Consider the following 26,432-nt stretch of genomic DNA (forward strand, 5'->3'; position numbering starts at 1 on the left):
CGATTATTATGATGCAAGTATATTATATTATCATAATTGAGTTAGGCATTATAAATTAACAAAACATTAATTCGGATGAAAAATGAGTAAAATGTCGTTCTTTTTACAAAGTTAACATGTAATATCCTAATAAATACCTATACATGTACAACCATTGCTAAAAGAATTATGGAGGCTTTGTATTAGTAGTCAAATTGCATTTTATTCCCTCTACTAAAAAGAATGGGCAAACTAGTCCCTGTACATTAAATCAAGTTGATGGAATAAATAGACACTGACATGTGATGTGCCACATGACGTATAAAGATCAATTTTTAACAACAGAAATGAACAACATTTTTAACAGAAAAACCATAATGTATATTGTAGAGCTACTAGAGCATATTTTCAATATGAAATATTAAGTATTGAAAATTTAAACATTAAATTTATTTTATAAATTTTATTTGATATATTACTTAAATTTAATTATGGAATATAATTTGGTTGTTTCATAAATATAGATTTTAAATTATAAAAAATTCTACATTTTATCCTTAATTTTCAAACATTTCGCCTTATTCTAAAAAAAAAAAAGAAAATTTTTATTATGATAATATATTACTAAAATATTAAAATTAAATTTAATTAATTGAAAACATCCTCAATTGAGTAATAAATAATTATTATTTACTTATCATTTTCACTTTTTTTATAGAAAAATTCTATCAAATTATTTTTACTTTAAATTATTAAATATATGTGAAAAAAGTAAAATCAATTAAAAATTAATATTTTCCAAATAAGACTTGACACCATCATTTTCAATGACCTTCTGTATTACCATTTCCGATAAAGTTTCGTATTATTTATGATATGATTAATCTATACTTTAATAATTTACCGCACCCTTAAAATGTGAATCACCACTATAAACAAAAACAAAACTTAATTTAAAATTAAATTTCAATTTAAATTCAATGTTATTTTACTTTTAAAATTCAAACTCAAAACAAGTGATCAACAAACCTACATAGGCTCAACAATTTTAACCTAACATCACCAGCCACACTACTAAAATGTTCACGGTCGTATCTAATTTGAATTTAAAAAAAATTAAATTGAATTAATTATTCAAAATAATATTAATTAAATTATATAAGAATATTATTTTTATTGATTATGATGTAAAGCCAATCACACAGCAGTCAACTTGCAAGTAAAAGGGAGGTTTAAAGTGGGAGGAGGTATAACAAATGCTCAAGTGCCGGTTAAGTTACTGATTTGGTACAACACCATTATTAGTAATTTGCACTTCAATTGGGATCAATTTAAAAATAAGAAACAACAAAGATCCATTCAAAAAGTGGAAAATTTTCCCTCTACCCAATTTTTTTATTTAAAATTTGGTATACATATAAAGAAAGGAAAATATATGGGATTAATTTGGTACACACTTAATCCATTCAAATATTATAATAATTTTTTAAAATTATAATTAAAATATTTTAAGATATATATTTAAAATTAATATAACATTTTTAACTAATAATCATAAATTAATTATAATATTTTTAAATGTATAATCACAACTTTTATTTTATTTCAATTTTTATTTTCAAAAATGAATTTAACAATATGATGAGAAATAAATAATATTTTTATGTGTTTAAATTTTTTCTAAACTAATCCTTTTATATATATATATATATATATTATATAGAATATAGATATTATTTTTTAATCAAAATGTGCCATGGGGTATCTTATATTAAGGCGTGCATAGACTTCCATTTTGTTTGGGGGAGAAAAGAAAAGGAGAGAAAGAAAAGAAAAGAAATGGAAAATCTGGCTATTCTACTACTAGTGATTTTCTTGGTAGCCATGCCAATGGCGTATGGCGTCAAAGAAGGTGCCGAGGAAGTAGATGAATGGTTCGACAAGCTTCCATACGTAAAACAAAAGGTTACCAAGCTCCATTTCTTCTTCCACGACAGGTTTGCTGGAAAACACAACATAACTGCCGTCCGGGTCGCTCACGGACCCGACACCGACAAATCGCCAACCTCATTTGGTCTCGTTTTCATCATGGATGACCCATTAACAGAAAGGATGAATCCGACATCCAAAGAGTTGGGTCGAGCTCAAGGGCTGTACGCATTTTCTGGGCAACACGAACTGAGCCTGTTGATGTCGTTTAACTTGGTGTTTACCACCGGCGAGTTCAATGGCAGCACTCTTACTGTACTTGGGAGGAATCCGGCGGTTCTCCACCGTGAGATGCCGATTGTAGGTGGTTCAGGCGTTTTTCGAATGGCTCGTGGGGTGGCGTCGGCTAAGTTACGGTCGTTTAATATGACTACCGGTAATGCTCTCATTGAATACAATGTCGTAGTGATGCATTATTAAAGTGATTTACCCAATGCATTCGTCGTAAGCTCAAATAAAAATTCATGGCTATTTATAGATACCATATATGTTTTTTTTCATGTGGTATTTCATTTTACTTATTTTCGTTTTTTTTCGAAATTTGATGTTGCATTTGAATTTTCTTTTACAATAATGAAATATTTTATTATGTATTTTTTTAAATTTACAATTACAAAATATATATTCAAGTAACTACAAAACGTAAAATTAAACTATTTTAAAATTAAATGTATAATCAAACAATTACAATAAAAATAAATTAAAAACTAAACTAATCTAGATTAAAAATTGATTGATCGAACAATTACAACAAAAATAAAATAAAAATTATAATAATCTAGAGTAAAATTGCCTAATCAAATTAAAATTTATGAATAACAACACTAAAAGATTCACACATATAAGTGCCCATAGCAGATTTCGAACCTAAGTATTTAGAACCCAAAGTATTCATCTTTGCCGGTTGTACAAAGGGATCAATTTGAGTTGAAATTTAGTCAAATGTAGATGTTTGCTATATGATGTACCAAAAGATCAATTAAGTGCTGGACGTAAGAATCTCAAGTTGTACCTATTGATTAGATATTCATTTTTCTAATAGATAACCTGAGTTTGAATCATAATTATAAAAAAAAAATATTAGACTTAAATTTTAATAATAACTCTAAACAAGTTTTAATCAAATAAGATAATATCACATTTCACTTGTAATTTAAGATTTGACGAATCAAATACACTAACTATGTCTCTTAAACCACACTATAAAACATCATTCTAATGAGATTCACGCCAAAGTTCACTTTTTTATAAAAAGATCTCTCCATCTCAAAGAAGAAGAAGAAAAAAACAATGTTCCATGAGACTTACTAAAACAAATGTCTCCCAAAAGCTATCTAAACTAATAAGATATTGAAACCATCATTTTCAGCTACTCTCTGTATTATTTACGATTTAAATCACCTGCATTTTAATCACTGAATGAAGGATTAATTCCACTTAATATATTTAAATTATTGTCTTAATTTTAAATTAATCCTAAATATTTTTATACTTTTAAAAAGTTTAAGTTTAAAAGATAATATTCTAATAAAAATTTTAAATATTCTTTTGAATTATTTTTCTATTTTTAAAATATTTTTAAAAATTATTTTGCAGGGTGCCATGTCAACATTATAATGATCAAAAACTATTAAAAGATTAATTAATCCAATTTAAGAATTTAAAAGTTCAATTAAATAGTTTTCTGGTGAAGTAACTTAATTGAATTTTTTCCTCCTTATATACCTTTTAGAAAAGAAAGAGCTAGCAAAAGTTATATATATATTAGGAAAGCAACAAAAGTTAGAACTTTGATGAAGAGAGAAATAGAGGTTTCTAGAGAGAAGGCAAATGAGGTTTTGGTCACTCTTGCTGTAACTGTCCATGTTTGTTTTTTCTTTAGCAAAACTGTCCATGTTCAATGTATATAAAATTAAGGCCTTTTTATATACCGTTAAAAATATTAAATTAATTAAAATTAATATTTTAAATCATTTAATGTTTTATGTATGTTTGATAAAATAATTTAATAAATTTTTTATAAAAATAGAAAAATAATAAATGGATTAAAAATTAATTTTATTTATTTATTTTAATATTATATCATTTATAAAAAATTATGTTCAAAATTTAGTTTTTATTTAAAATAAAGTAAAATAATTTAATTATTCATAATTAATTTTAAATAATATATAGCACAATTTTATAATTTAAATTTAATACTTCAATTTTTTTCACACTTATTTTCTGTAACAGTCAAATTTTCAATTTTCAATTGCCAATTTATTAGACAGCACCTAAAATTATTTTTTCTGTCATTTTTCCTATATCAGTAACCTCAACACCATCATCATCAATCTAGTCTTCATGGGAGAAGTGGATCAAGCTTTCATACAATCCATCGAACACCGAGCCAACCTCGATACCATCGAAATCGAAGGAATCCCATTAATCGATCTTTCACTATCCCACACTACAGACATCAACCTACTCGTTTCAGAGATCGGAAACGCTTGCCAAAACTGGGGTTTTTTTCAAGTGATCAACCACGGGGTGCCTTTGGAATTGCTCGAAAAGATTAAGGTAGCAGCTAAAGCATTCTTCGATCAACCCGTAGAGGAAAAACGTAAGGTTAAACGAGATGAAGTGAATGCTATGGGGTACCATGAAAGCGAGCATACTAAGAACGTTAGAGACTGGAAAGAGGTGTTTGATTTCTTGATAAATGACCCTTCTTTTTTACCAGCTTCGCCTGAGACTGAGGATGATGAAATAAGGACGTTGAGTAATCAGTGGCCTGAGACTCCTCCACAGTTTAGGTAATTAATCTTTCGTTGGAGCTTTTCTTTAATGTTCTTATTATGTTGCATTTGGTGTGTTTGATAAATTGGCTGACATAGATGACTAAATCTATGATTAGGGGTGTAAATAACACTGGTGCTATCTATTTGAGTTTGAATAGGTAAAGATTCGAATTTAAGGGTGAGTTTGGATGGGTGGTGCGTTTACTTGCGGTTAGTGTAAAAATAGTGGTGGCGGTGAGATTAGATACTGTAGCGATACTGTAGCATGAGATAAAAAGTAAGCTAAACGCACCGTACCGCACCCAATTGCCCCTCCAAAACCACCCTAAGTCAGTAATTATTAAGTCAGCTTGAGCTTTAGCTTAATAGCTGTAGCTATCAATCAAGCTACATTGGAGCTCAGTAATATTTGGCTCAAACGGTTGGTGAGTTATACTGAGCTTTGCAAAAATTTATAAAGGATATTAATCAAACTCAAGTTCTAGTTGTTTGATTGCATCTTGAACTAAACTCAAACTTTAAAATAGATGTTTGATTGAACTCGAGTTGAGTATTAAACTTCGAATTTCAAGTCAAACTCAAGCTGCTTTCATCTTCAAACTGTTAAATTCTACTTTTGAACAGTAATAGATATTGGTGTAATCGAGCCAAACTGAACTTGAATATTGGCAAGCTCGAGTTCGAATTGAGTATTAAGCTTCAAATTTCAAGTTAAACTTGGGCTTGCTAATATTCAAGTTCGGTTTGACTCGATTACACCAATATTTATCACTGTTTAAATGTAGAATTTGACAGTTTGAAGATAAAAGCAGCCTATAGCAATCTCGTGCTTGTTGATTTAAAAATGACCCATGTTTTACAAATTACAAATCTTATTAGTTTCTTTAACTAATTGATTTGAGCTAAAAATGGAATTGCCCAAGCTTGTTTGATTAAGTTCATTTAATTAGTTTGATTATTTATATTTGAATACTAATTTAAAACATGGGACTAAGCACAAGTTAATCCATTAGGGTATTTAAATTCAATTTGCTCAATATTAGCTCGAGATTAACGATAATGGAGCTAAATATGAGCTTTCTTTCAAGCAAAATCCGAATAATTTATTTGCACAAGTGCCTCATTTACGCCTTGTGTTAATCCAGCTTGTTAATGTTGGTTAGGGAAGTATGCCAGACGTATGCAAGAGAGGTTGAAAAGCTAGGTTACAAGCTATTGGAACTCATCTCTTTGAGCTTAGGCTTGCCATCTAATAGGCTCAATGGCTACTTTGAAGACCATACAACCATGATGAGACTTAATCACTATCCTCCATGCCCTTTCCCTGAGCTAGCACTCGGCGTAGGTCGACACAAGGATGCCGGTGCTTTAACCATCGTCGCTCAAGATGATATCGGAGGATTACAAGTGAGGAGAAAATCGGACGAAGTATGGGTTCCTGTTAAACCGACCCCAAATGCTTTGGTCATCAATGTTGGTGATACTATTCAGGTAACTTCATTTCATTTTTGGCTAATTTATTCGAGCTCTTGCGTATAGATTCATCCAAAGTTCGAGCTACTAGTCCAGTTTAGTCTGAGCCAGATTAAGACAAAATGGTAGTAAATTTAAGGATAATTTATAAAAATAGTCATTTTTATTTACTTATGTTATTATTTTGTTACTAAGTGATCACTCTACCATTAAGTTCCGTTATCTCTCTAACGGTAATCCTACGTGGCAGTCCAACTAGATTTTAAGTGCCAACTTAGATTTCTAAACGGGATGAAAATAGATTTTTAATTAAAAAAATTTAATTAATTAAAATTTTTAAACCTATACCTTCACTAAAAAATTTTTTGATATCCTCTTTTTAATTTTTCTTCCATATCTTCTTTTTTCCAATGGGTTTTTTTTTTCATTTGACTGGAAAAATTATTATTAAGATTAAAATAGTTGAAATCAGCAATAAGAAAGAATAATTAAAAATTTTAATTAATTAAAATTTTTAATTAAAAATCTATTTTCATCCCATTTAGAAATTCAAGTTGGCACTTAAAATTTAGTTGGACTGTCACGTAGGATTATCGTTAGAGAGATAACGGAACTTAACGGTAGAGTGATCACTTTGTAACAAAATAATAACATAAGTGACTAAAACGTAACATTTTAAACATATGTGACTAAAATGTAACGTGAGGCAAACAAAAGTAATTATTTTTGTAGATTACCCGTAAATTTAATATCCAAATCTGAAAATTAACAAAGCGGTCAAAATATGATTGCAGGTCCTTGTATTTTGGTAAAGTTTGAGATTTAATCCTTCTATTTAAACAAAGTTCAAATTAAATCCTCTTACTTTTTTAGTTTAAAAAATTTAGTCCAATAATTGACACCGTTAGTATTTTCTGTAAAAGAATTGCTTATTATCAGGTATGTTTACCGAGTTCATAACGATTTGCTTTTGTAGTCGGTACTATTGCATTGATGAAAAATACAATGGTTTTACACGAAACTGCAAAAGATGATCGAATAATATTGGGTTTTCAGGTTTGGAGCAACGAAGCTTACGAGAGCGTGGAGCATAGGGTGGTGGTGAACTCGGAACGGGAAAGGTTTTCGATTCCAGTCTTCTTTTTCCCTTCTCACTACGTGATGGTGAAGCCATTGGAGGAGCTTGTGAACGAGGGAAGCCCACCCAAATATAAACCATACAACTTTGGAAAGTTCTTTGTGGCTAGAAACCGCAGTGATTATAAGAAACTTGAGGTCCAAAACATCCAGATAAGTGATTTTAAGATCATCTAATTTGTGCCGTTTTGGAAGTGTTGGCAAAGGTTGAAGCTTTCTGGTGTTCGAGTTCTATCATGCGCAGATGCTATTCGCGGATTCTCTCTCAAATTATTTTGGGTTTAAGTCGCACAATGTGCTAGTTCATTCCCGATTTATTCTAGTTTAAGTCTTAATATATTTCGATTTTCAGTTTGTTGTACTTTATATCCAATAAATTCTACTTTTTGTTAATCAAACATGTAGATTTGTACTATAATTATAGTCGTAAATTTCTTTAAAAAGGAGTTAATTGCATGAGACATCTCTAAACTATGACCTTCATTTTGAATTAGTCTCTAAACTTCAAAATATTTTTATTATATCTTCAAACTATTAATATTATATTAATCAAGTCTTTTCATACAAATCAAATTTTATGTAGCTAAACTTAATTTAATTTTTAAAAAAAAACACGTGGCAGCATAACTTTTCAAATTAAAACTGAAGAAAGGAGAATAAATGATAAAGTATTCTTAAAAGCTTGAAAATTTTTAATTAAGATTTTGACAATATCCATTTTAAAAATAATTATTTTACATGAAATTTTCATTTTAAAATTATATTATTTAAGATCTGATATATTTTTTGCAGTTAAATTAAAAGAGGAGTTGAAATTTAGTGAAATGTAAATATTTGGTGTATAGTAGTAAAGAAACTATTGGACTTTGGACTTATGATCAAAATATGGAATTTTCAATTTAATGTTTGAAAAATAAATGAGTAATTGGGTTCACAAACAAGTTAGTCATCCGGCAAAACCGGCCAGTCGAACTTTTTATTTAAAGACTTTTTAATATTGATAATAGGTACTATAAATTTGTAATTAAAAATCTATGGATAAACTTTCACCAAAAAAATAATCTATGGATAAACCACTTCAATTCCTATTATAAGGCAAGAAGAACGGTGATTTTTATTTTTGGACATCAAGCATGGAGAAAACCTCGTTTGACCATTACAAATCTCTATCTGTCTCCTCCTTTCCATTCACTGGCGGCGCCACCAGTTACTCTTTGGCCGCGCCACCTTGGAAAAAACCATGCTTTCACCAATACCTCCTCTACAAAAATTCCTTACATTTCTTTAACTATGATTTTTTTTGCAAAAAAATACATAAAAAAATAAATTATCAATTAGATTCAGACATTTCGTTGTCTTGTCGTTGAAACCAGACATAAGTGTTTTGTTTTGTTTTGTCTTGTCTTAAAAGGGATCGTTGCCGTAACTTGGATTTTGTTATTGTTTCCGTGTCCGCTGACCATGGCGGGCGTAGTGAAACAACTGTTAGCGAGGCCAATACAAGTGGCGGATATGGTGACAAAGGCGGCCGATGAAGCACAATCGTTCAAACAAGATTGTCAAGAGATTAAAGGTAAGACCGAAAAGTTAGCTGGCTTACTCCGGCAAGTTGCACGAGCGAGCAACGATATTTACGAACGACCGACACGTAGAATCGTCGATGAAACAGAACAAGTCCTTGACAAGGGCTTAACTCTTGTCCTAAAGTGTGGTGCAACCGGTTTTCTGGGACGACTTTTCACCATTATCCCTGCCGCAGCCTTTAGGAAACTATCGATGCAACTCGAGAATTCTATCGGGGATGTTTCGTGGCTTTTGGCCGTGTCGGGAGATAATCGGGATGATGAATATCTCGGTCTTCCTCCCATTGCAGCGAATGAACCGATTTTATGTCTTATATGGGAACAAATAGCTAATCTTTATACAGGTACGTTAGAAGAACGAGCTGATGCTTCGGCTTCCTTAGTGTCTTTGGCTCGGGATAATGATCGATACGGTAAGTTGATTATCGAGGAAGGTGGGGTTGTTCCTTTATTGAAATTGGCTAAGGAAGGGAATCCTGAGGGTCAAGAGAATGCGGCAAGGGCGATCGGGTTGCTCGGACGTGACGCAGAAAGTGTCGAACAGATTGTAAATGCTGGAGTTTGTGCAGTGTTTGCGAAAATCCTCAAAGAAGGTCAAATGAAAGTTCAATCTATTGTGGCTTGGGCCGTATCAGAATTAGCTGCTCATCACCCTAAATGCCAAGACCATTTCTCACAAAACAATATAATTCGGTTTCTCGTAAGCCATATTGCTTTTGAGACTGTCCAGGAACATAGTAAGTATACGATTGTGAACAAGCAAGGGGTGTCCTCGATTCATTCTGTTCTTGTAGCTAGTAAAGGCCCTGATTCTCATAAGAAAGAGGAAACCGAGAGTAATATAAATCGTCCGTTGGGGAACCGAGCCGCACCTACCCAAATGCAAAATGTGGTTGCCAATACTTTGAAAGGGAAGAACCCGACACCACCACAACCGAACAATCAAGCTAACCATCCCAAAGGCAGCCAACAAGTCTCACATGCTAAATCGAACCACCATCCCCACCATGTTTCGATATCTGGTACTAGCATTAAAGGAAGAGAATTCGAAGACCCAGCCACTAAAGCACAAATGAAAGCAATGGCAGCCAGGGCTTTGTGGCAACTTTGCAAGGGAAACCTCTCGATATGCCGTAGCATAACTGAATCGAGAGCTTTATTGTGTTTTGCGATTCTATTAGAAAAAAGCACGGACGACGTTAAATACTACTCGGCCATGGCTTTAATGGAAATCACAGCTGTTGCCGAACAAAACGCGGACTTGAGACGCTCATCTTTCAAACCGACTTCACCAGCAGCTAAGGCCGTTGTCGATCAATTACTCAAAATCATCGAAAAAACTGACACGGAACTCCTCGTGCCATGCATCAAAACAATCGGACACCTAGCGAGGACCTTCCGAGCTACCGAAACAAGAATTGTCACACCTTTAGTGAAACTACTTGACGAAACTGAACCCGAGGTTTCGATGGAAGCCGTCATGGCACTTAACAAATTTGCCACACCAAAAAATTTCCTCCACGTTAACCATTCGAAAGCGATCGTTAAAGCCGGCGGGGTGAAACATTTGATTCAATTGGTTTATTTTGGAGAACAAATGGTGCAGTTCCCGTCGTTGACACTTCTTTGTTACATTGCTTACAATATACCCGACAGTGAAGTTCTTGCCCAAGATGAAGTGCTTATAGTGCTTGAATGGGCATCAAAACAAGCTCATTTGTCGGGAGATCCCGACATTGATGATTTATTACCAGAAGCTAAAAGTCGATTGGAATTGTATCAATCGAGAGGTAAAAGATTCCATTAATGCTTTTACTGCAAAAAAAAAATAGTTTCAGTTTTGTAAGTTTCCATTTTTAACTTTCATTGAAATTTATCGTATATAAGTATACATTTAGCATTAATGACACCAATGTTTCTGATTTTAAATAGGATAATTTTATTTTTAGGCTTGCAGGTTACTCGGGTTTAACTCGAAAATTATCGAATCACGCTCAAAAGAGTAAAAGTATTACATTAGAGTTAAATTTTTATTTTGCACCATTTACTCAAAAATAGGTAAATTAGTCCTTTTACATTAGATTAAAGAGTAAATTAATTCTTTTTGTTAAAAATTTAATCTATTTATATTGTTACAAACTGGTGTGGCTGATGAAATAATCAGGTAGTTAGTTACATGTGATGTGCCACATGTATCTTATGCTGACACACATGAATCGGTTTTTAACAATAAAAATAGATGAATTTTAACAAAATGACTAATTTGCTTTTTTATTTAACATATAAGTACTAATTTGCTCATTTTTAAATTCAAGTGAGCAATATGCAATCTGGCTCCTAGTACAATGACCTCCGTAATCTTTTTACAGCTTCACAAGTTACTTGGATTTAGCTTGAAAATCATTCAATCAAGCTCAAAAGAGTCAATTTTAGGGGAAAATATCATAGAGATCTTTGTATTGGGAGTAAAAATGCATTTTGCCTCCTTTACTTATAAAATGGGTAAATTAATCTTTTTATGTTAGATCAAAGAGCAAATTGGTATTTTTTGTTAAAACTTTAATCCATTTATACTATTAAAAATTAGTGTTGCTGACGAAATAATCAAACAATTATATGTGGCGTGCCATGTATACTTGATGCTGATGTACAATGTCTAGTTTTTAATAATAAAAATGGATGAAATTCTTAACAATAGGACTAGTTTGCTATTTGATCTAACATATAAGGATTAATTTGCCCATTTTTTGAGTTGAGGGAGTAAAATGCAATCCAACTCTTATTACAAGGGCCTCCATGATACTTTTATTGTCAATTTTAATAATTTAAACTTAATTCAAAGTTAATTAGTATGGAACGTTTTTAATTCAAATTTGGTCTCGATCATAAATAATTAAGTTTTAAGCATATCAAATCAAATTTAACTTTTGACTTGAATGAATTTTGATCTCCTTACATCTTGAACTCGACTTGATTCTATTACACTCTTAATTATGGTTATTATTTTAAATTGAATCCATATGATAATTGCAATATCAACGACACTAACTCAAACTCAATAAAAAAGGTAATTAATTTAATGTTTTCGGAATAAAAAAAAAATTGAATATTAGTAGATTGATTGAAATATTATATTTTCGTATTTTTAACAGGTAATGCATTTTAACTTGACATTTTATTTATCTGTATTATTTTTAAAACAAATAAATTAAATATTCAAATAAAGAAATATTTAAATTATTTATACCGTTTATTTACTTTTTCTATCGAATAATCTATATAATATAAAAATTAATTTCGTGATATTATCATTGGGACAGATAGATAGGAAGTCTTTTTCAACTGTACCTATTAAAATCTGGGACAGTTTCATAAACTTCCCTTCCTTTCAGACAAATATAATCTGATGGTCCATATTTCACCTGATCCATAATTCCAAATTCCCCACCGTTCGTTTTGTCTGCGTTAAGAAAGAAGACATGCATTAAAATTAATTAATTTTTTATTAAGATATTTTTCGAAGGCTGACTTGGCAACCACATCATTTGCGTTGCAATGTCTGCAATATAAAGATGTCCCTGCCTCGTCATTCTTTTTTCATTTGATTTTTTGGGTTTTTTTGTTCTTTGAGATCTGAATATGGGTGAGAGTAGGGTGACTGGGAAGGTAAAGTGGTTCACTGACCAAAGGGGATTTGGTTTCATAACGCCGGATGACGGCGGCGAGGAGTTGTTCGTTCACCAATCGTCAATTCGTTCCGACGGTTTTCGTAGCCTCGCCGACGGCGAAGAAGTCGAGTTCGTTATCGATTCTTCTGAAGGAGGTCGTACCAAGGCTGTTGATGTCACTGGCCCTAATGGGAACCCTGTTCGTGGCACCACGAGATCTGGACGCAGTGGTGGCGGAGGTGGATTCGGTGGTAGAGGAAGAAGAGGAGGTTATGGAGGCGGCGGAGGAGGATGCTTTAAGTGTGGGGAGATGGGGCATATGGCGAGGGACTGTGGACAGGGCGGCGGCGGCGGCGGCAGTGGTCTGTCTTGTTACAACTGTGGAGGCTCCGGGCATTTTGCAAGAGACTGTTCAAACAGTGATCGTTAAAAGCATACTCTGTTCCTTATTCAAAGCAGCTTCGTTTGTTTGTTTTTTGCTAATGTTTTTTTTTGAAGGATTGTTGTTTATTCAAATTTTTTTGGCTTTTGGTCCTTTGTTTTTGACAAATGGGAATAGATTTAGAATTTTGTTTTTTTATTTGAAAGATTTTGAATTTTGTTAATTGTGAAAATAAATTGGATTTTATTAATTATATTTTGTCTTTGATTCTAGTTTTTTTTTTTTAAATGGATTGAAGTCGTAAATAGAAATGAATTATTGATATTATTAGTAAATCTCATTGATTATAGAACTGATCGGTGAAGAAAGCACATGGAATACAGTAAAGCCACTCAATTAATATTACTTGCTTTGCTATAGTGTGGCTCATTCCTAGTGAACACAAAAAGGTCCATTTCTACCAAACACAAAATAGTGCCTCATTTGGGGTATTGGATGGATTAACCATTTTAATTAATGTGTTGATTCGACAGTCTTGAGATGATTACGGTTGTTTAGAAAAGTTTATAGAAAAGTTTCATAGGATGGTCTAATTCGACTTTGATTAGCAGAATTTTTCAATTATTATTTCAGATTTATCATTGAAATATTTGTTACGTACTTAAAAGAAGAGAGCTAGGAAGCCAATAGATTAACTAAGTTAACTCACTTGAAAAATCAAAGACAACTCGTTTTTTAAATAGCCCTTTTGGAATAAAAAATAGTGCCACATTCCTCAACTTTCACTTCTTTCCCTTCATATTTTGACACAAATTTAAATTTTGTGATCTCTATTTGAATCAAAAGAAAAAAAAATTAGGGCAAACTATAACCAATGTCACTAAACTATTAATAATTCTATATTTTGGTCACTGAATTATTTAAATTTTTTCATTTAAGTCATTGGTCGTTAAAATTGCTTCTATGTGACATTTTTTGTTCGTACTGTTTGCTCCAATAAAAAACTTTCATTTCCCTTCTCTTTTACAATTAAATTTTATTTTCATGAAACAATTTTGAATGTCACGAATCTGCGAACGAAATTCCAAATAGTTTTCTTCTCGGTCTCCGACATTGATCGTCAAACTGACTTGGATCTAAGATATGTTCTTCTAACTTATTGATGAGTACAAATTCATCGTATTGATAATTGAATCGTCACTTGAAGCTCAGTAGTCGAACTTTAAAAAAGAAACTTAACAACCCAATGACTTAAATAAAAACTTTCGAATAGTTTGATAACTTAAATGAAAATTTTCGAATAGTTTAATAACCATTTTATAACCTTTTGAGGTTGAGTGACCAAAACGTAAACTCATTAATAATGTAGTAACATTGGGTCTATTTTACCTAATAATTTAATCAACCTACTTTTCGAATTTAAAAATGCAAATTCAAATTTTTATACTACTAAAATTTTTATGTTGAATTAAGTTAATTACAAAACTCTTTTTTTTTACCTAATTACCGAATGAGTTTTTTAATTTTATTTTAAAATATTACATCAACAAATTTAAGGAAAAAATTATTGATATTAACAATTGAATCTTAATTTTAAATATAAAATAAATTCCACATCTATAAAGAAAATAAAAATTTAAGCATATTTTAAACAATTCTCAAATATGATAGTTTTTAAATATGATAAAATATTTAGACAAGAAATGAATGCATAAATTATGTTCATATAGTAATTGATTAAAGTTGCTCCTATTTAAGTTTAATTTTTTTCGTAATTAACCTCTTTTTATATAATAAAAATATAAATGTAATTTTGTAATATAAAATATATATTAAAATGATTAGGTTTGTAAATCATTTGAATTGAGTATTACAATACTTAATTCAACTCGATTAATAACTCAATTTACTTAAGCTCAAATTTCACTCGATAATTATTAAATAAAATTCAAATTTTTTCAAGTTTAACTTGAATACTTTGTAGAGTGCCTTACTTGCTTGTTATTATATTTACACTCTTACCTTTGGTCACACTAGAAAATCTTTTAAAATTAATATTGTTTGAATTAGATTGAATCAGTTGATGAGATCGAGAATTGATTAAAGTATCAATTTAGAGAAAGATATAAATTAATTGACTCGAGAATTGATATTAATTGATTGAGTAAAATTTTTATTATTTTTATTTTTATAAATTTTTAATAATTTATTTAATTGAATAGATGAAAATGATGGAACTTAAAAACCGATGAAACGATGAGTTGAGGTACCGGTCCTGCTCCAAAAGGAACTTGCTTAAAAAGAGTTATGAGGCTTCTGAATCTCCTTTCCAAACTCCTTTCCAAAAAAATAAATATAATTAATAGTATAATAAAACTCGACGCCCAAACTCATTCAGTCTTCTTCTTTGGCGACTGAGGCCGAGACTGATAGTGTTTGAGAAAAAAGAATATAAGATCCCTTTTCTCCTGTCATTGTAATTCTCATGGAAAATCAAATTAAGATTTATTGTTAACAATTAGGGCAAAAATTTTTGAACTTCCGGGAAAAAAAATGCGTCGGGAGATCTCGATTTTGGTACAGCCTGGGTGCCTTCTTCTCTTCATTTCTCTCTCAATTCTCCTCATTTTCGCTTTCTCAGGAGCCAAACGGGTGCGTTTTTTTTTAAACTTTTCTTGTTCATTTTTATATACCAATCTCTAGGATTATGTGTAAATATGTTGCCCTTTGGATCTGATTTGGATTTTTTTTTGTTTATTTCTTGTTTTTTGTACTGTAAAACAGATTTGGGTTTTTATTTAAATTTTAGTTTCATGAATTTGGTTGGTTGTGTTTCGTTTTGATTTGATTTTGTTGATCTGTGTGGAATTTTCTTGAATTTAATGGATTTTTTTATTCATTTTTTTATATTGTTTATTTCAGATTGCATTGAATAGTCTAGTTTTATGTTGCTTTAAGTATTAGTTTACTTGAAGTACTTAAGTACCAGGAAAAATTAGAAAAAATGAATATATTTATGTTATACATACATACAAACATATATATTCATATCATAGGCCTAGTTTTACTTCAAGTTCTCATGTTTGAACCCTTTTAAATACATGAAAAGAATTTAGAAAAAAATAAAATTGAATACATCTATGTTAGATAAGTATTTGTATCTGACACTAACATCTAAGTAATATAGGCTTAGTTTAAAGCTTGTTTCTGTGGTACCCTTCATGAAAGATGCAATACGCTTATAATCTGAGCATTCGCTTGTTCGAAATTTGAACTTTATAACTGAATGTGCTTGGTTGAGACAAGCTCAAGGCTGCAATTTCCTTTAATGTTTATCGATCTTGATAGATTAATGCAATAATAGTTTGTATTTTGTGCTTCTTAGGAGGAAGAGAAGATCGTAGAAGAAGAGCATGAAATCACTCACAGAGTATACTTGGATGTGGATATTGATGGCCAGCGTGTAGGTACAACGCCTTCACCTATTCCTACAGGATATGATAAGTGATGAGAAGAAATCTTATCCTTTTTAGCTTACATTTTTTTTTTTTGTATAATTTGTGTTTTACAGGTAGAATAGTTATTGGATTGTATGGCGAAGTTGTACCAAAAACTGTTGGTATGTTTTAAATTTTAATTTTCCGTCCAGTAGTTTTAGTTCTTTGTAAACTTAATTTCTTGAAACCATTGGCTCATTAGCAAAATGTACAAGCTACTCTCAGCCTTATCATATGTCGTTAATTGGTAAAAGTACCATAAAAGCCTCTATACTAGAAGTCGGATTGCATTTTGTCCCTTTTACTCAAGAAATGGGCAAATTAGTTCATGTTTGTTAGAGAAAATAGCAAATCCATTTCCACTATTAAAAACTAGTCTGATTGAAGAGTAACCATATAATTACATGTGGTGTGCCACGGTTACCTCATTTTGACGCACAAGGACTAATTTTTAACCTTAAAAATGTATGAAATTTTGACAAAAGAGCCAGTTTGCTCTTTGCCTCTGGTATTTTTACCGCCATTATTGTTGTGTGGTATAAGCTTACGTTGCTGTTGGTTCGCCTGTATTAATTTTCTTTCTCCAATTGTTTCCATTTTCTACTAGAACTTGTTTCATTTGTTATTGAAAATTTTGGATTTTATAATATTTATTTATGCTTGTTGCTTGCTACTTAATATTGTTATTGTTTTTACGTTTTTGTTTGCAGAAAATTTCAGGGCTTTGTCTACAGGTACTTAAAAGTCTTATCTGTGTTAATTTTGTAGGCAGTATAATTTTAGACGGTAAATATGCTTAAATTTTTGCTTTAAAATTGCAGGAGAGAAGGGCAAGGGTGCTAAGGGGAAAGCACTTCATTATAAGGGAACCCCATTCCATCGCATAATATCTGGATTCGTGGTTCAAGGCGGTGATATCATTCATGGTGATGGAAGAGGAAGTGAGTCTATATATGGTGGCACCTTTGCCGATGAGAATTTTAAGATAAAACATTCACATGCAGGTATTCTTACATGTATTAGTTTAATTGTCTTGTCTTTCGCGTTTAGATACAACTCAACTTTTGGAACTTAGAAGCTTTTAACGTTGTCTTGGTTTTCAAGGTTCTTCCATTTAATGTTCGAATTTTCTTCAAATTTTGCAGGTGTAGTTTCCATGGCTAATTCAGGACCTGATTCCAATGGCTCTCAGTTTTATATCACCACTGTCAAAGCCAGTTGGTAAGCTAAACGACGTAGTAGCATGTCGAAATCTAGCTGTATGTAGGAAGAACTAACCTGAAAACTAAAAATGCGTGTAGAATCCTAATGAGACTTATAATAATTGAACAAAGCTGCAGATCGATCTACTAAAATAAATATGTTTTTTAGTTATTCCAATTGTCAGGAGGTAAAAGTTTTATGTAGGCTTTTGTACTAAGAGTCGGATTGCATTTTGCCTCATTAAAAAAAAGAGCAAATTAGTTCTTGTATCTTAGATTAAAGAGCAAAATGATCTTTTTGTTAAAAAAAATTCCATCAATTTTTACTATTCAAAACAAGTTTATGTACATTTTCATGAGATACACGTGGCACGTCATGTGTCCCTGTCTAGTTATTTTATCAACCAAGTCAATTTGTAAAAGTACAAATGGATGATTTTTAACAGAAAGAATCAATTTGTTTTTTGATCTAATATATAGTGACCAATTTGTCTATTTTAAGTAGAGGAGCAAAATACAATTTGATTTCTAGTATAGAGGTCTTCATGGTACTTTTATCATTATCTGAACAACTAACTGTATGCCTGTTTATCTCAACAATAATTCAAGATGTTCTATCTCGAATTCCTTTACTCTTTTCTCATAACAAAATTCGATTGAGTGAATGACTAAATTTTGTAATCGTGATATGTGATCGTCTCAGGTTGGATGGAGAGCATGTTGTTTTTGGTAAGGTTATTCAAGGCATGGACATTGTGTATATGATCGAAGGCGGAGCCGGGACCTACAGTGGGAAACCTAGAAAGAAGGTGATAATCACCGACTCCGGTGAGATACCAAAGAGCAAATGGGATGAGGAAGCATGAAGCTCCTGGTTATATAAAAAAACTGAGAAGATTTTTCTTTTTTGTTGTTTTATATTTGCTGATTTCTTTCTAATATATTTGATTCATATTTTGCTCCATTGTATCATTTCCTTTATGAACTACTTAATTAGATCAAAGACCAAGAAATATAGGCTTCACTTAAAGAATATTGTAGCTCATCTTTTTTTAGTTAATTATATTTGGCAACTATTATTAACAAATAATTTCAAGCAATTATCAGGAAATGGTAGTGCTTTTATTATTGTTTTAGCTCCATTAACTATTTGATGTTTGTGTTGATGCACATGTATATGTATATGTATTTGAATATGAATATAAAAATTAGTTATGAATTTACATGTTCTCATTAAAGATAAGGCAACATTTATAATGATATAATATATTTTTAAAATTTCATGTAATTTTTAAGCAATGATGTGATACGATCTTGAAATATTATGGTATTACATTTCAATGAAATTCAAGTTCAGATTAATATGACACTAAAAAGATAAAAAAATGTTGTTAAAAATTAGTTCTTTATTTCAAATCTTAAAAACACATATGCATGAATGTAAGAGACAAATAGAGCCCTAGCTTCTAAAAAATTACAACTGCAATTTTATCCCTTTATAAATTATTAAATTATAAATTTATATATAATAAAATTACATTTTAACTATCCAAAATGAAAAAAAATATTTAATTCTTTTTAAAATGATGAAATCATAAACTTATATATGAATTTATAATTCAATTTTGATTCTCATAAAATTTTTCTAAACTAACTCCTACATACGAACACATCGATATATTTTATTTGTAAATATCATTAAACACTGATTAATGTATAAAAATCATTATAATAGATTGTTTTTAAGTTGTGCTCTTATCACAATAGTATACAGAAGCAAACAAATAAGATGACCTATTCAATCAAATAAAGAATTAAGAGATGGTTTAATTTCATTAGAAAAAATTCAACAATATTCAAGGTAAAAGAAAGAAACATGTTAATCTTTAGTTCTCCACTGCAACTCAATTTGAATCCGTCCATTTTTAGAATCAATGAGATGATATCTCTCATTAATTCTTTTGTTGTTAACAACATCTGAGAGATTGATATCAATATAACCTAGTGATTCCTGTTTCATAGATACATATATAGTTGATTGTAAGTAAAATTGCGGCAATCTACAAAATCATACTTGGAATGCCCAGCAAAAATGTTGGCATCTATGTTACTCCGCCTCAGTGGTAAATGTTAGTTACGAGTATGTGAGTGAATGTGTGTGTATTTTATACATGTTGCAATGGTAGTCTCTAAACAACAACCATGCCGTATATCTTTATAGACCTGAGCACTTGAGACAATCCACGGCGTATGCCTAGAACCATGGGGTTCAGGGTCCCTTGGACCAGACCCAAGTCACTTTATATATATATATGGCTGTAAAACGAAAGAGATAATGGTACATAACATGGAAGCAATGGTGCAAAAAGAGTACCTTTGGGCGCCGCAGGCCTATCCTTGATGAACTGCTGTAAACTTCCAAATGAATTTTATCATTTATAGGGGGTTCATCTAACATAAACGTAAACTCTTCTTCCCATCTTGGATCTCTGGTTTTCCTTATTTTCTGCACCAATAAATAAAATTACACATGTCAACAAATACAAACAACTGATAAGGAAACCATCGCTTGGGTGCCATGCTTGTGTTTCTTTTGGGTTAAAGTACCTAGGAGGTCCTTGTATCATAGGGAGTGAAGCAAATTAGTCTCTCTATTATTAAATGGAGTAATTTAATTCTTATACTATTAAAAAATTAAATAAGCCTAAATTATAATAGAGTAAACATTTATTGTATAAAAATATCTTAAAAATTAATTTTTTCAATTGTAATTCAATTCCAAACAACAAATTTAATTTACTGAAACTATAAATACTTCAAATATAATAGTAAATGTCATTTTTATACAATAAATGTCAACTCTACTCTAATTTGACATTATTTAATTCTTTTTAATAATACAAAGATTAAATTGATTCATTTAATAGTATAGAAACTAATCTGATAAGGTCTTATAATAGAGTAAACTCCAAAATACATTCATTATTTCTTTTGCATGTGAACTCAACTGATATGTCTGTTATTGAGATATAAATAACAGTTAAAGTACCTGGGAGGTACGTATATATAAGGATTGGATCAAATTAATCACTCTATTAAATGAATCAATTTAGCTCTTATACTATTAAAAAGAATCAAATAAGTCCGAATTATAACAGAGTTAACATTTTCTAATTTGATGAAGTCTCTATAATAAAGTGACCTCTAAGGTACATTCACCATTTCTTTTTTATGTCTACTCAACTGATTTGATGCTGCTATTCGGATATAAATAACTTACCTTAGTCTTTCTCTTCTCGCCTCTAAAGAGAATACGCACATACGGATTATTGTGATGCTTTCCTTCGACATCTTCTGCCTCATGGACTATGACTACAAGCATACCTCCACCATCAGGTGTATTATCAGGAGCCCTAACCAATGTTTTCGTTTGTTGGAAAGTTTTCGGTAGCTCTTCTTCTTTGAAGGGCTTATATGTTAGTTCCACAACAAGCTGCCCACGAGACTTGTCGTTTTGAGCATCGTTTGTGTCTTTTTTTTTAACGAGTTCAAGGGTCATAAGTTTTGGCTCATCTGGAGTAAGATCTTTCAGTCGAACCTCATTCATACCCATTTTGTCATGCTTGCCAATCTGAGCAAAACAACTAATATTTAAGGTAACAACAAGGTGAAAAAAAGAAAGAGCTTAAAACTTCACATCATAAAAAAAAAGAACAAAGAGTTAAACCACTATTTGGAGCACGAAACTTAGTAACTATTCTTATATTGGTATTTAAACTTTTTTTTTTATTGTTCAAGTAAGGCCTGAAACTTGTCAATTGTTCTTGGGGCTTGAACTTTTTTTTATTTACGCTAATCCCTAAACTTGATAATTATTCTCATATTAGAGTTTGAGTTTGACAATTGTTTTTACATTGAAACTTAGATTTTATGGTTTTTAAAAAAATATCCGAGACTAAATTGGACAAAAAAAGGTTTAAGAACCAATGTGAGAACAATTGTTAAGTTTAAGTCCTAACTTGAACATAAAAAAATTAAGGCCCTAACGTGAAAATAGTTGTTAAGTTCAAGCTCCAAAAAGTGATTTAACCAAAACCCATGAAAACTTACCTGTTCCCAGTCGATAACATGAAGTTTTAAGATCTGCGTTAGTGGATCTTTAACTGTAAAGTTGAATTCCTCATTCCATTCAGGGTTCAAGTTCTTCATCTTCACTGTGGTTTGTTTAGATGGAAGCTTACTCTCGGTTAGCTTTATTTTCACATAAGGGTCTGATGCACCCAAAAGATCTTTCTTTTTTAGTTTCAGCGCCCTTATAACTTTCACGTGAAGAAGGCCTACAGGTCGATCAAAAGCTCTGCAAGTTCAAATGGGTTTATAAGCCAGGAACTAAAAGGTGAAAGTAAAAAAAAAAAAATGACAAACATAACTTGGAATAAAAAACGTGATAGCATCTTGAAGCTTACTTTGCTGGATCCAGAATTTGTACTTCAAGAGTTTTAGGCCAATGATACATGTTTGCTACCTGATCTTTGATAATTTCCTGCATTACAGTGACTTATTTAACATTCAAAACTATGATTCATATAGACAAAGCCAGTTGGGGCATTAATGAGAACTTCTATGGATAAAACTTACGCAGTTAAGGGAAAACAATGCCTAAAAGAGAATGAGCTAGAGAATTATATGACATTTTACCTGGACAAACCTGTAGAGAATAGGTACTGACATGAGATCAATCCCTACAACCTTCAGCCCAAAGTCAACATAAGGCTGCAGACAAGAGGACCAAAAAAAAAAAAAAGGAAAGAGCCAATCACTATTCATCTAAAAGTGAAAAGGAAAGGAAGAAATAATACATCCAAAAGAGAGAAAGTGAACTAATTACCGTATATATAGACTAATAAACTAGAAGCTAGGACACAGATCTCCCATTTCTCAAATGTAACTTGTGCAATTGGATGCTTAAATCTTTCATTAAGAGTTATCCAGTGAACTAATTTCCTTAGGCTCCTGAACCAGAGCAGTGATATAGTTCCGCCTTTTTGCAATTATAATTTGTGCATTTGAATACTCAGTCATTCATTAAGAGTTATCTATACAAGTTCCTCTTATATTTTTACAAGAATGCCTGAACATATTAACATTAGTTTACCTCAACGTCCCTACTGATAAGATGGTCTTGAAAAAAGTCTATTTATCGAAGGGCTACTTTGGCTTCAGAACTATCAAGTGCTGAATACCAAAAATGTAACAAGAAAAAAAATTTATTTGATCAATCTTGGAGATCAAAATATCATTCCGAAACTCAATTATACTTCATCATGAAATTTGAAAAACAAGATGTCTTAAAGTGAAATCTGGGTACCAGCATAGAAAAGTTTAGAGAATGTCACAGCTTGCGCACAATGGTCGATTCCTAGAGTCTTCTAAAAGGCCCATCTACTTAGAGATTCGGTCAAACATAGTTTACCTGATCAATTAATAGTCTAAGGGAGTTGATGCTAGATAAGAGTACTCTGGCTACCTTTATATTTGGTCTATAAAATACTATTCCATTTACCTACTAAATACGTGTCAAAGAAAGGGCACACCTAGCATTTACTTTACGTGGATAGGCACAAAATTTGTAGTTAAAATCTACAATATACTTTATCACATTAAAATGTTGGAATATCAAAGATACAAATAATGGAATTTGTATTTAGTTTTATCCATAATACCAAACCTTATCCATCAAAGAGACGAAGATGTTTGCAAAACATGGAAAGCTTGGGACCAAAGGCTTCAAGGTAATGCGTGGTAGAGCAAACACTTGCAAATCAACAACCTGCAACAATCCAAGCAACCCAATTAACAAACAACCTCTCCCAGATCTCCAACACAAATAGTTCAATGTAAAATGGTAATGACCTGAGCAGTTGCCTTCAGTCCATATGCTTTTACAGCAATAGTAACATTGGCATTTGCTGCCCATTTTATTGATGGTTCCATGATTAGCTCCTTCTCTTCCGTGACATAAATCTTCATACCTATCAATGAGAAGAAGATAAACAAGATCAGGAAGAAATCTCAAGGAAAAGAAAAGAAATATATGGTTTTCTATATGAAAATGTAGGCTCTTATTTAATGACCTTAAGCACCAAACATTTGTGGGAGGAGTATGCTTCTCCCACATCTAAACATCCAATGCAAGAGGTACACCTCTAGTTTCGGTATAGGAAAGACTTAACCTACCTTTATCGTGTGGCCTAAAATCTATCTCAGCATGGAGCGCAGAGTATTAAAATTAACATAATAAAATAATCTACTTTGTTTTTTTCGTGACATGCTGACTTCAATAATTTCCCACATCCTAGAATGTGGCATTCCAAGATAACATTCATGCTAAATACAATTTCATTTTCGCTATCTCCAATACCTATTCAAGATTACTAAGCAGAGTTCTCCGTACTTACTCAGCTTCTCCTGGAGATGCCTTTCTAAACAAAAGGACCAGTGACACAGGATTTATAGGTGGTAGAACAACCATTAGGGCAATTGATTAACTAACCTTGGAAAGTTGGCGGCAAAGATCCTAATGTAAGTGCTTCAAATTCAACAGCATCAATTTTATATTGTGGAATTTGTTCATCAATTATGGGTTTGACAATGCCCTTGACAGTTGCGCAGATGGCCTACAAAAGACCAAGTACATGAGAAAAAGAGCCGAGGACAAACATGTACATAAAAAACCAAGATACCAAGAAAAGATTACTGTTAGTGGGGACCAGAAGTTAAACCTTGTTAAGATTAGGCCACATATACTCCAAAAACTTGTTTAGCCAGTCAAGCTACACAAAAAAAAAAACCAGAACCAAAATTGAAAATAGCTTTTAGATTCCATTGCAGTAAGGCATAAGGACATGGGAAGATTGTGATAAACATAAATGGTAGCTCCTTACACGATCATAGTCTGGGTTTTTTACCCAGAATGGTATCTCTGGAAGCATCTTTTGTAATGTCTCTTGATCTTCCTCGACCAGAGGTCGGATTTCTGGATCCTGGTAAAACAAACATGTATATAAATAAAACTCCATAAAACGTAAACAAAGGAGAGAGATATCAAATATTCATGTGACATTCTTTTTCTTTCAGCTCTCATTGTATGTTCTTTTTCCGACATTTTTCAAGAACAAATTACAAAAGATCTAGAAGCCCCATTTGTAGCTTATTTTAGAAGCCCCTGATACTAGAATGAAAACTAATCCCTGAAATTAAAACATTGATTCAAATTTTCAAACAATATAAGCGTATGATGTGATTAAGCTACAGTGATTTGAGTTGATTTTGAATGCTACGGCTCCCACCAGTTACATGACTGAAGAATTTAACTAGTTAATTCATTCATTCCGGATGCAAAACGAATAAGGAAACTATTTCATGCAATGTCGACAGGTAACAATAATAGCATAAAGCCTTCATGCAATCTTAAAATTTTCGAAAGCCATTTTCTCTAATAAGAATCTACTAATCGTCTAATAAACTAATCATCTTTGAGAAAAAATCAAAGGAATCAACATATTTTAACTTGAACTTCAATCTAATAAGAATTCTAAGCAATAAAACAACTTTTCTACTGCATAAACAAGGATTACCGCGACATCGCTAGGCTGGATGTAGATGAAGAAGTAATAACCGATCACAAGACCCGCTGTAATCCCAAATCCAAATCCAAAAATGCCCAACACAGTACCCACAAAACCCATCAATTCAACGAACACACACAAACAGTAAGTCGAGCCTTAAATCACGATTTTCTTGGGATGAATCAATCTCGTTAATGAAAATTTCTTCCTCGAAATTTTACCGGGAAATCAAACCAGAATTTACTATTTGCAGCGGCAAATCAAAGTTAAAAAAAACAATAGAGTGACTTAATTGTCCTTCACTGATCATTATTTCGAAAAGTTAAATTAATATTTTAAAAACAAAAAATTCGATTAAATTTCGTATCGTGGGCAATTTTTGAATGCTTAAAAATTGTAAAAATTCTTACACTGAAGATTAACGAATAATCAGAGCTTTTTGTGTAACTGATTTTTTTTTTATAGATATTTTGTTTGGCACTTTACACGTAGGATGAGAAAAAATCGCGGAAACTGACAACAAAGCAGTTCGGTTTTTAACGGTTTTTTTTTTTTTTTTCATTTTGTGGACGAGTAAGGCGGGAGGACTCTATCCTTTATATAAATTTAATAATTAAAGTCGAAGATTTTTTAGGAGTCTTTGTAAATTATATATGGGTTGTCGGTATATATTTATTTTAATTGATGTTTTACTGTATGTAGATTTTATGAAGATTTATTTTGATTTAAATTTAAATATATTTTAATTAATAGTCCGATCTTGTTTAGTAATTATTAACTTTTTGATTATTGTTATTTGAACCAATATTCATAATACAATTATTATTGTAGTTGTAACTTTAGAAAAAAATAATTTAAATAGTTATAAAGTTAAAATACTTATATTTTAGGATTAATTGCATCAAATATATTCAATTTATGGTATAGATTTTAAATTAGTCCATATAAACTACACAATGTTTAATTGAGTCCTAAAAGTGTCATTATGTGATAATTTTAACAATCAATTTAGACTTTATTAGTTCTTAATGTCGATATGGTACAGTCTAAACCAACCTACAGGTAATGGTAATTTTAACACTTATAACCCAAGATTAGCACTTAGGGACAA

The 26,432-nt window shown here is 31.3% G+C and overlaps 6 protein-coding genes across 6 annotated transcripts; 5 read left to right on the forward strand and 1 right to left on the reverse strand.

Annotated features, from left to right (window-relative positions):
- Positions 1 to 1,752: 1,752 nt before the first annotated feature.
- On the forward strand, positions 1,753 to 2,561 carry LOC108482664 (dirigent protein 22-like). Its single transcript, XM_017785787.2, has one exon. The coding sequence runs from the start codon at positions 1,819 to 1,821 to the stop codon at positions 2,386 to 2,388; it is 570 nt and encodes a 189-aa protein (XP_017641276.1). The 5' UTR covers positions 1,753 to 1,818; the 3' UTR covers positions 2,389 to 2,561.
- A 1,628-nt stretch (positions 2,562 to 4,189) lies between these two features.
- Positions 4,190 to 7,804, forward strand: LOC108480740 (protein DMR6-LIKE OXYGENASE 1-like). The gene is made up of 3 exons (XM_017783830.2): positions 4,190 to 4,766; positions 5,915 to 6,242; positions 7,281 to 7,804. The coding sequence occupies exons 1-3, from the start codon at positions 4,315 to 4,317 to the stop codon at positions 7,536 to 7,538; spliced, it is 1,038 nt and encodes a 345-aa protein (XP_017639319.1). The 5' UTR covers positions 4,190 to 4,314; the 3' UTR covers positions 7,539 to 7,804.
- A 619-nt stretch (positions 7,805 to 8,423) lies between these two features.
- LOC108482771 (uncharacterized) lies at positions 8,424 to 10,837 on the forward strand. The gene has a single exon (XM_017785881.2). The coding sequence runs from the start codon at positions 8,823 to 8,825 to the stop codon at positions 10,749 to 10,751; it is 1,929 nt and encodes a 642-aa protein (XP_017641370.1). The 5' UTR covers positions 8,424 to 8,822; the 3' UTR covers positions 10,752 to 10,837.
- Positions 10,838 to 12,446: 1,609 nt separating this feature from the next.
- On the forward strand, positions 12,447 to 13,247 carry LOC108482408 (cold shock protein 2-like). Its single transcript, XM_017785534.2, has one exon. It carries the CDS (start codon positions 12,584 to 12,586, stop codon positions 13,040 to 13,042), a length of 459 nt encoding a protein of 152 aa, XP_017641023.1. The 5' UTR covers positions 12,447 to 12,583; the 3' UTR covers positions 13,043 to 13,247.
- A 2,000-nt stretch (positions 13,248 to 15,247) lies between these two features.
- Positions 15,248 to 18,783, forward strand: LOC108480412 (peptidyl-prolyl cis-trans isomerase CYP21-1). The gene is made up of 7 exons (XM_017783401.2): positions 15,248 to 15,646; positions 16,380 to 16,461; positions 16,566 to 16,613; positions 17,202 to 17,225; positions 17,313 to 17,495; positions 17,637 to 17,712; positions 18,397 to 18,783. The coding sequence occupies exons 1-7, from the start codon at positions 15,548 to 15,550 to the stop codon at positions 18,557 to 18,559; spliced, it is 675 nt and encodes a 224-aa protein (XP_017638890.1). The 5' UTR covers positions 15,248 to 15,547; the 3' UTR covers positions 18,560 to 18,783.
- Positions 18,784 to 19,423: 640 nt separating this feature from the next.
- On the reverse strand, positions 19,424 to 25,505 carry LOC108481322 (synaptotagmin-1-like). Its single transcript, XM_017784470.2, has 12 exons — positions 25,331 to 25,505; positions 24,638 to 24,736; positions 24,476 to 24,526; positions 24,247 to 24,370; positions 23,607 to 23,725; positions 23,422 to 23,523; positions 22,392 to 22,466; positions 22,160 to 22,236; positions 21,804 to 22,050; positions 20,974 to 21,324; positions 20,068 to 20,199; positions 19,424 to 19,704 (listed from the first exon to the last, which is right to left on the reverse strand). Exons 1-12 carry the CDS (start codon positions 25,439 to 25,441, stop codon positions 19,573 to 19,575), a joined length of 1,620 nt encoding a protein of 539 aa, XP_017639959.1. The 5' UTR covers positions 25,442 to 25,505; the 3' UTR covers positions 19,424 to 19,572.
- Between the last annotated feature and the right edge of the window lie 927 nt (positions 25,506 to 26,432).

Source organism: Gossypium arboreum, chromosome 1 (assembly GCF_025698485.1).
Source record: "Gossypium arboreum isolate Shixiya-1 chromosome 1, ASM2569848v2, whole genome shotgun sequence".
NCBI classification, from domain to species: domain Eukaryota; kingdom Viridiplantae; phylum Streptophyta; class Magnoliopsida; order Malvales; family Malvaceae; genus Gossypium; species Gossypium arboreum.

Coding starts and splice junctions, on each gene's coding strand:
- LOC108482664 (XM_017785787.2), top strand. CDS start 1,819: ATGGAAAATCTGGCTATTCTACTACTAGTGATTTTCTTGGTAGCCATG.
- LOC108480740 (XM_017783830.2), top strand. CDS start 4,315: ATGGGAGAAGTGGATCAAGCTTTCATACAATCCATCGAACACCGAGCC. Junction 4,767..5,914: donor GAGACTCCTCCACAGTTTAG/GTAATTAATCTT, acceptor AATGTTGGTTAG/GGAAGTATGCCAGACGTATG. Junction 6,243..7,280: donor ATGTTGGTGATACTATTCAG/GTAACTTCATTT, acceptor TTGGGTTTTCAG/GTTTGGAGCAACGAAGCTTA.
- LOC108482771 (XM_017785881.2), top strand. CDS start 8,823: ATGGCGGGCGTAGTGAAACAACTGTTAGCGAGGCCAATACAAGTGGCG.
- LOC108482408 (XM_017785534.2), top strand. CDS start 12,584: ATGGGTGAGAGTAGGGTGACTGGGAAGGTAAAGTGGTTCACTGACCAA.
- LOC108480412 (XM_017783401.2), top strand. CDS start 15,548: ATGCGTCGGGAGATCTCGATTTTGGTACAGCCTGGGTGCCTTCTTCTC. Junction 16,614..17,201: donor AGTTGTACCAAAAACTGTTG/GTATGTTTTAAA, acceptor TTTTGTTTGCAG/AAAATTTCAGGGCTTTGTCT. Junction 17,226..17,312: donor TTTCAGGGCTTTGTCTACAG/GTACTTAAAAGT, acceptor TTAAAATTGCAG/GAGAGAAGGGCAAGGGTGCT.
- LOC108481322 (XM_017784470.2), bottom strand. CDS start 25,441: ATGGGTTTTGTGGGTACTGTGTTGGGCATTTTTGGATTTGGATTTGGG. Junction 22,467..23,421: donor TCGTCTCTTTGATGGATAAG/GTTTGGTATTAT, acceptor TCTTGTCTGCAG/CCTTATGTTGACTTTGGGCT. Junction 19,705..20,067: donor TAGGCCTGCGGCGCCCAAAG/GTACTCTTTTTG, acceptor TCTATGAAACAG/GAATCACTAGGTTATATTGA.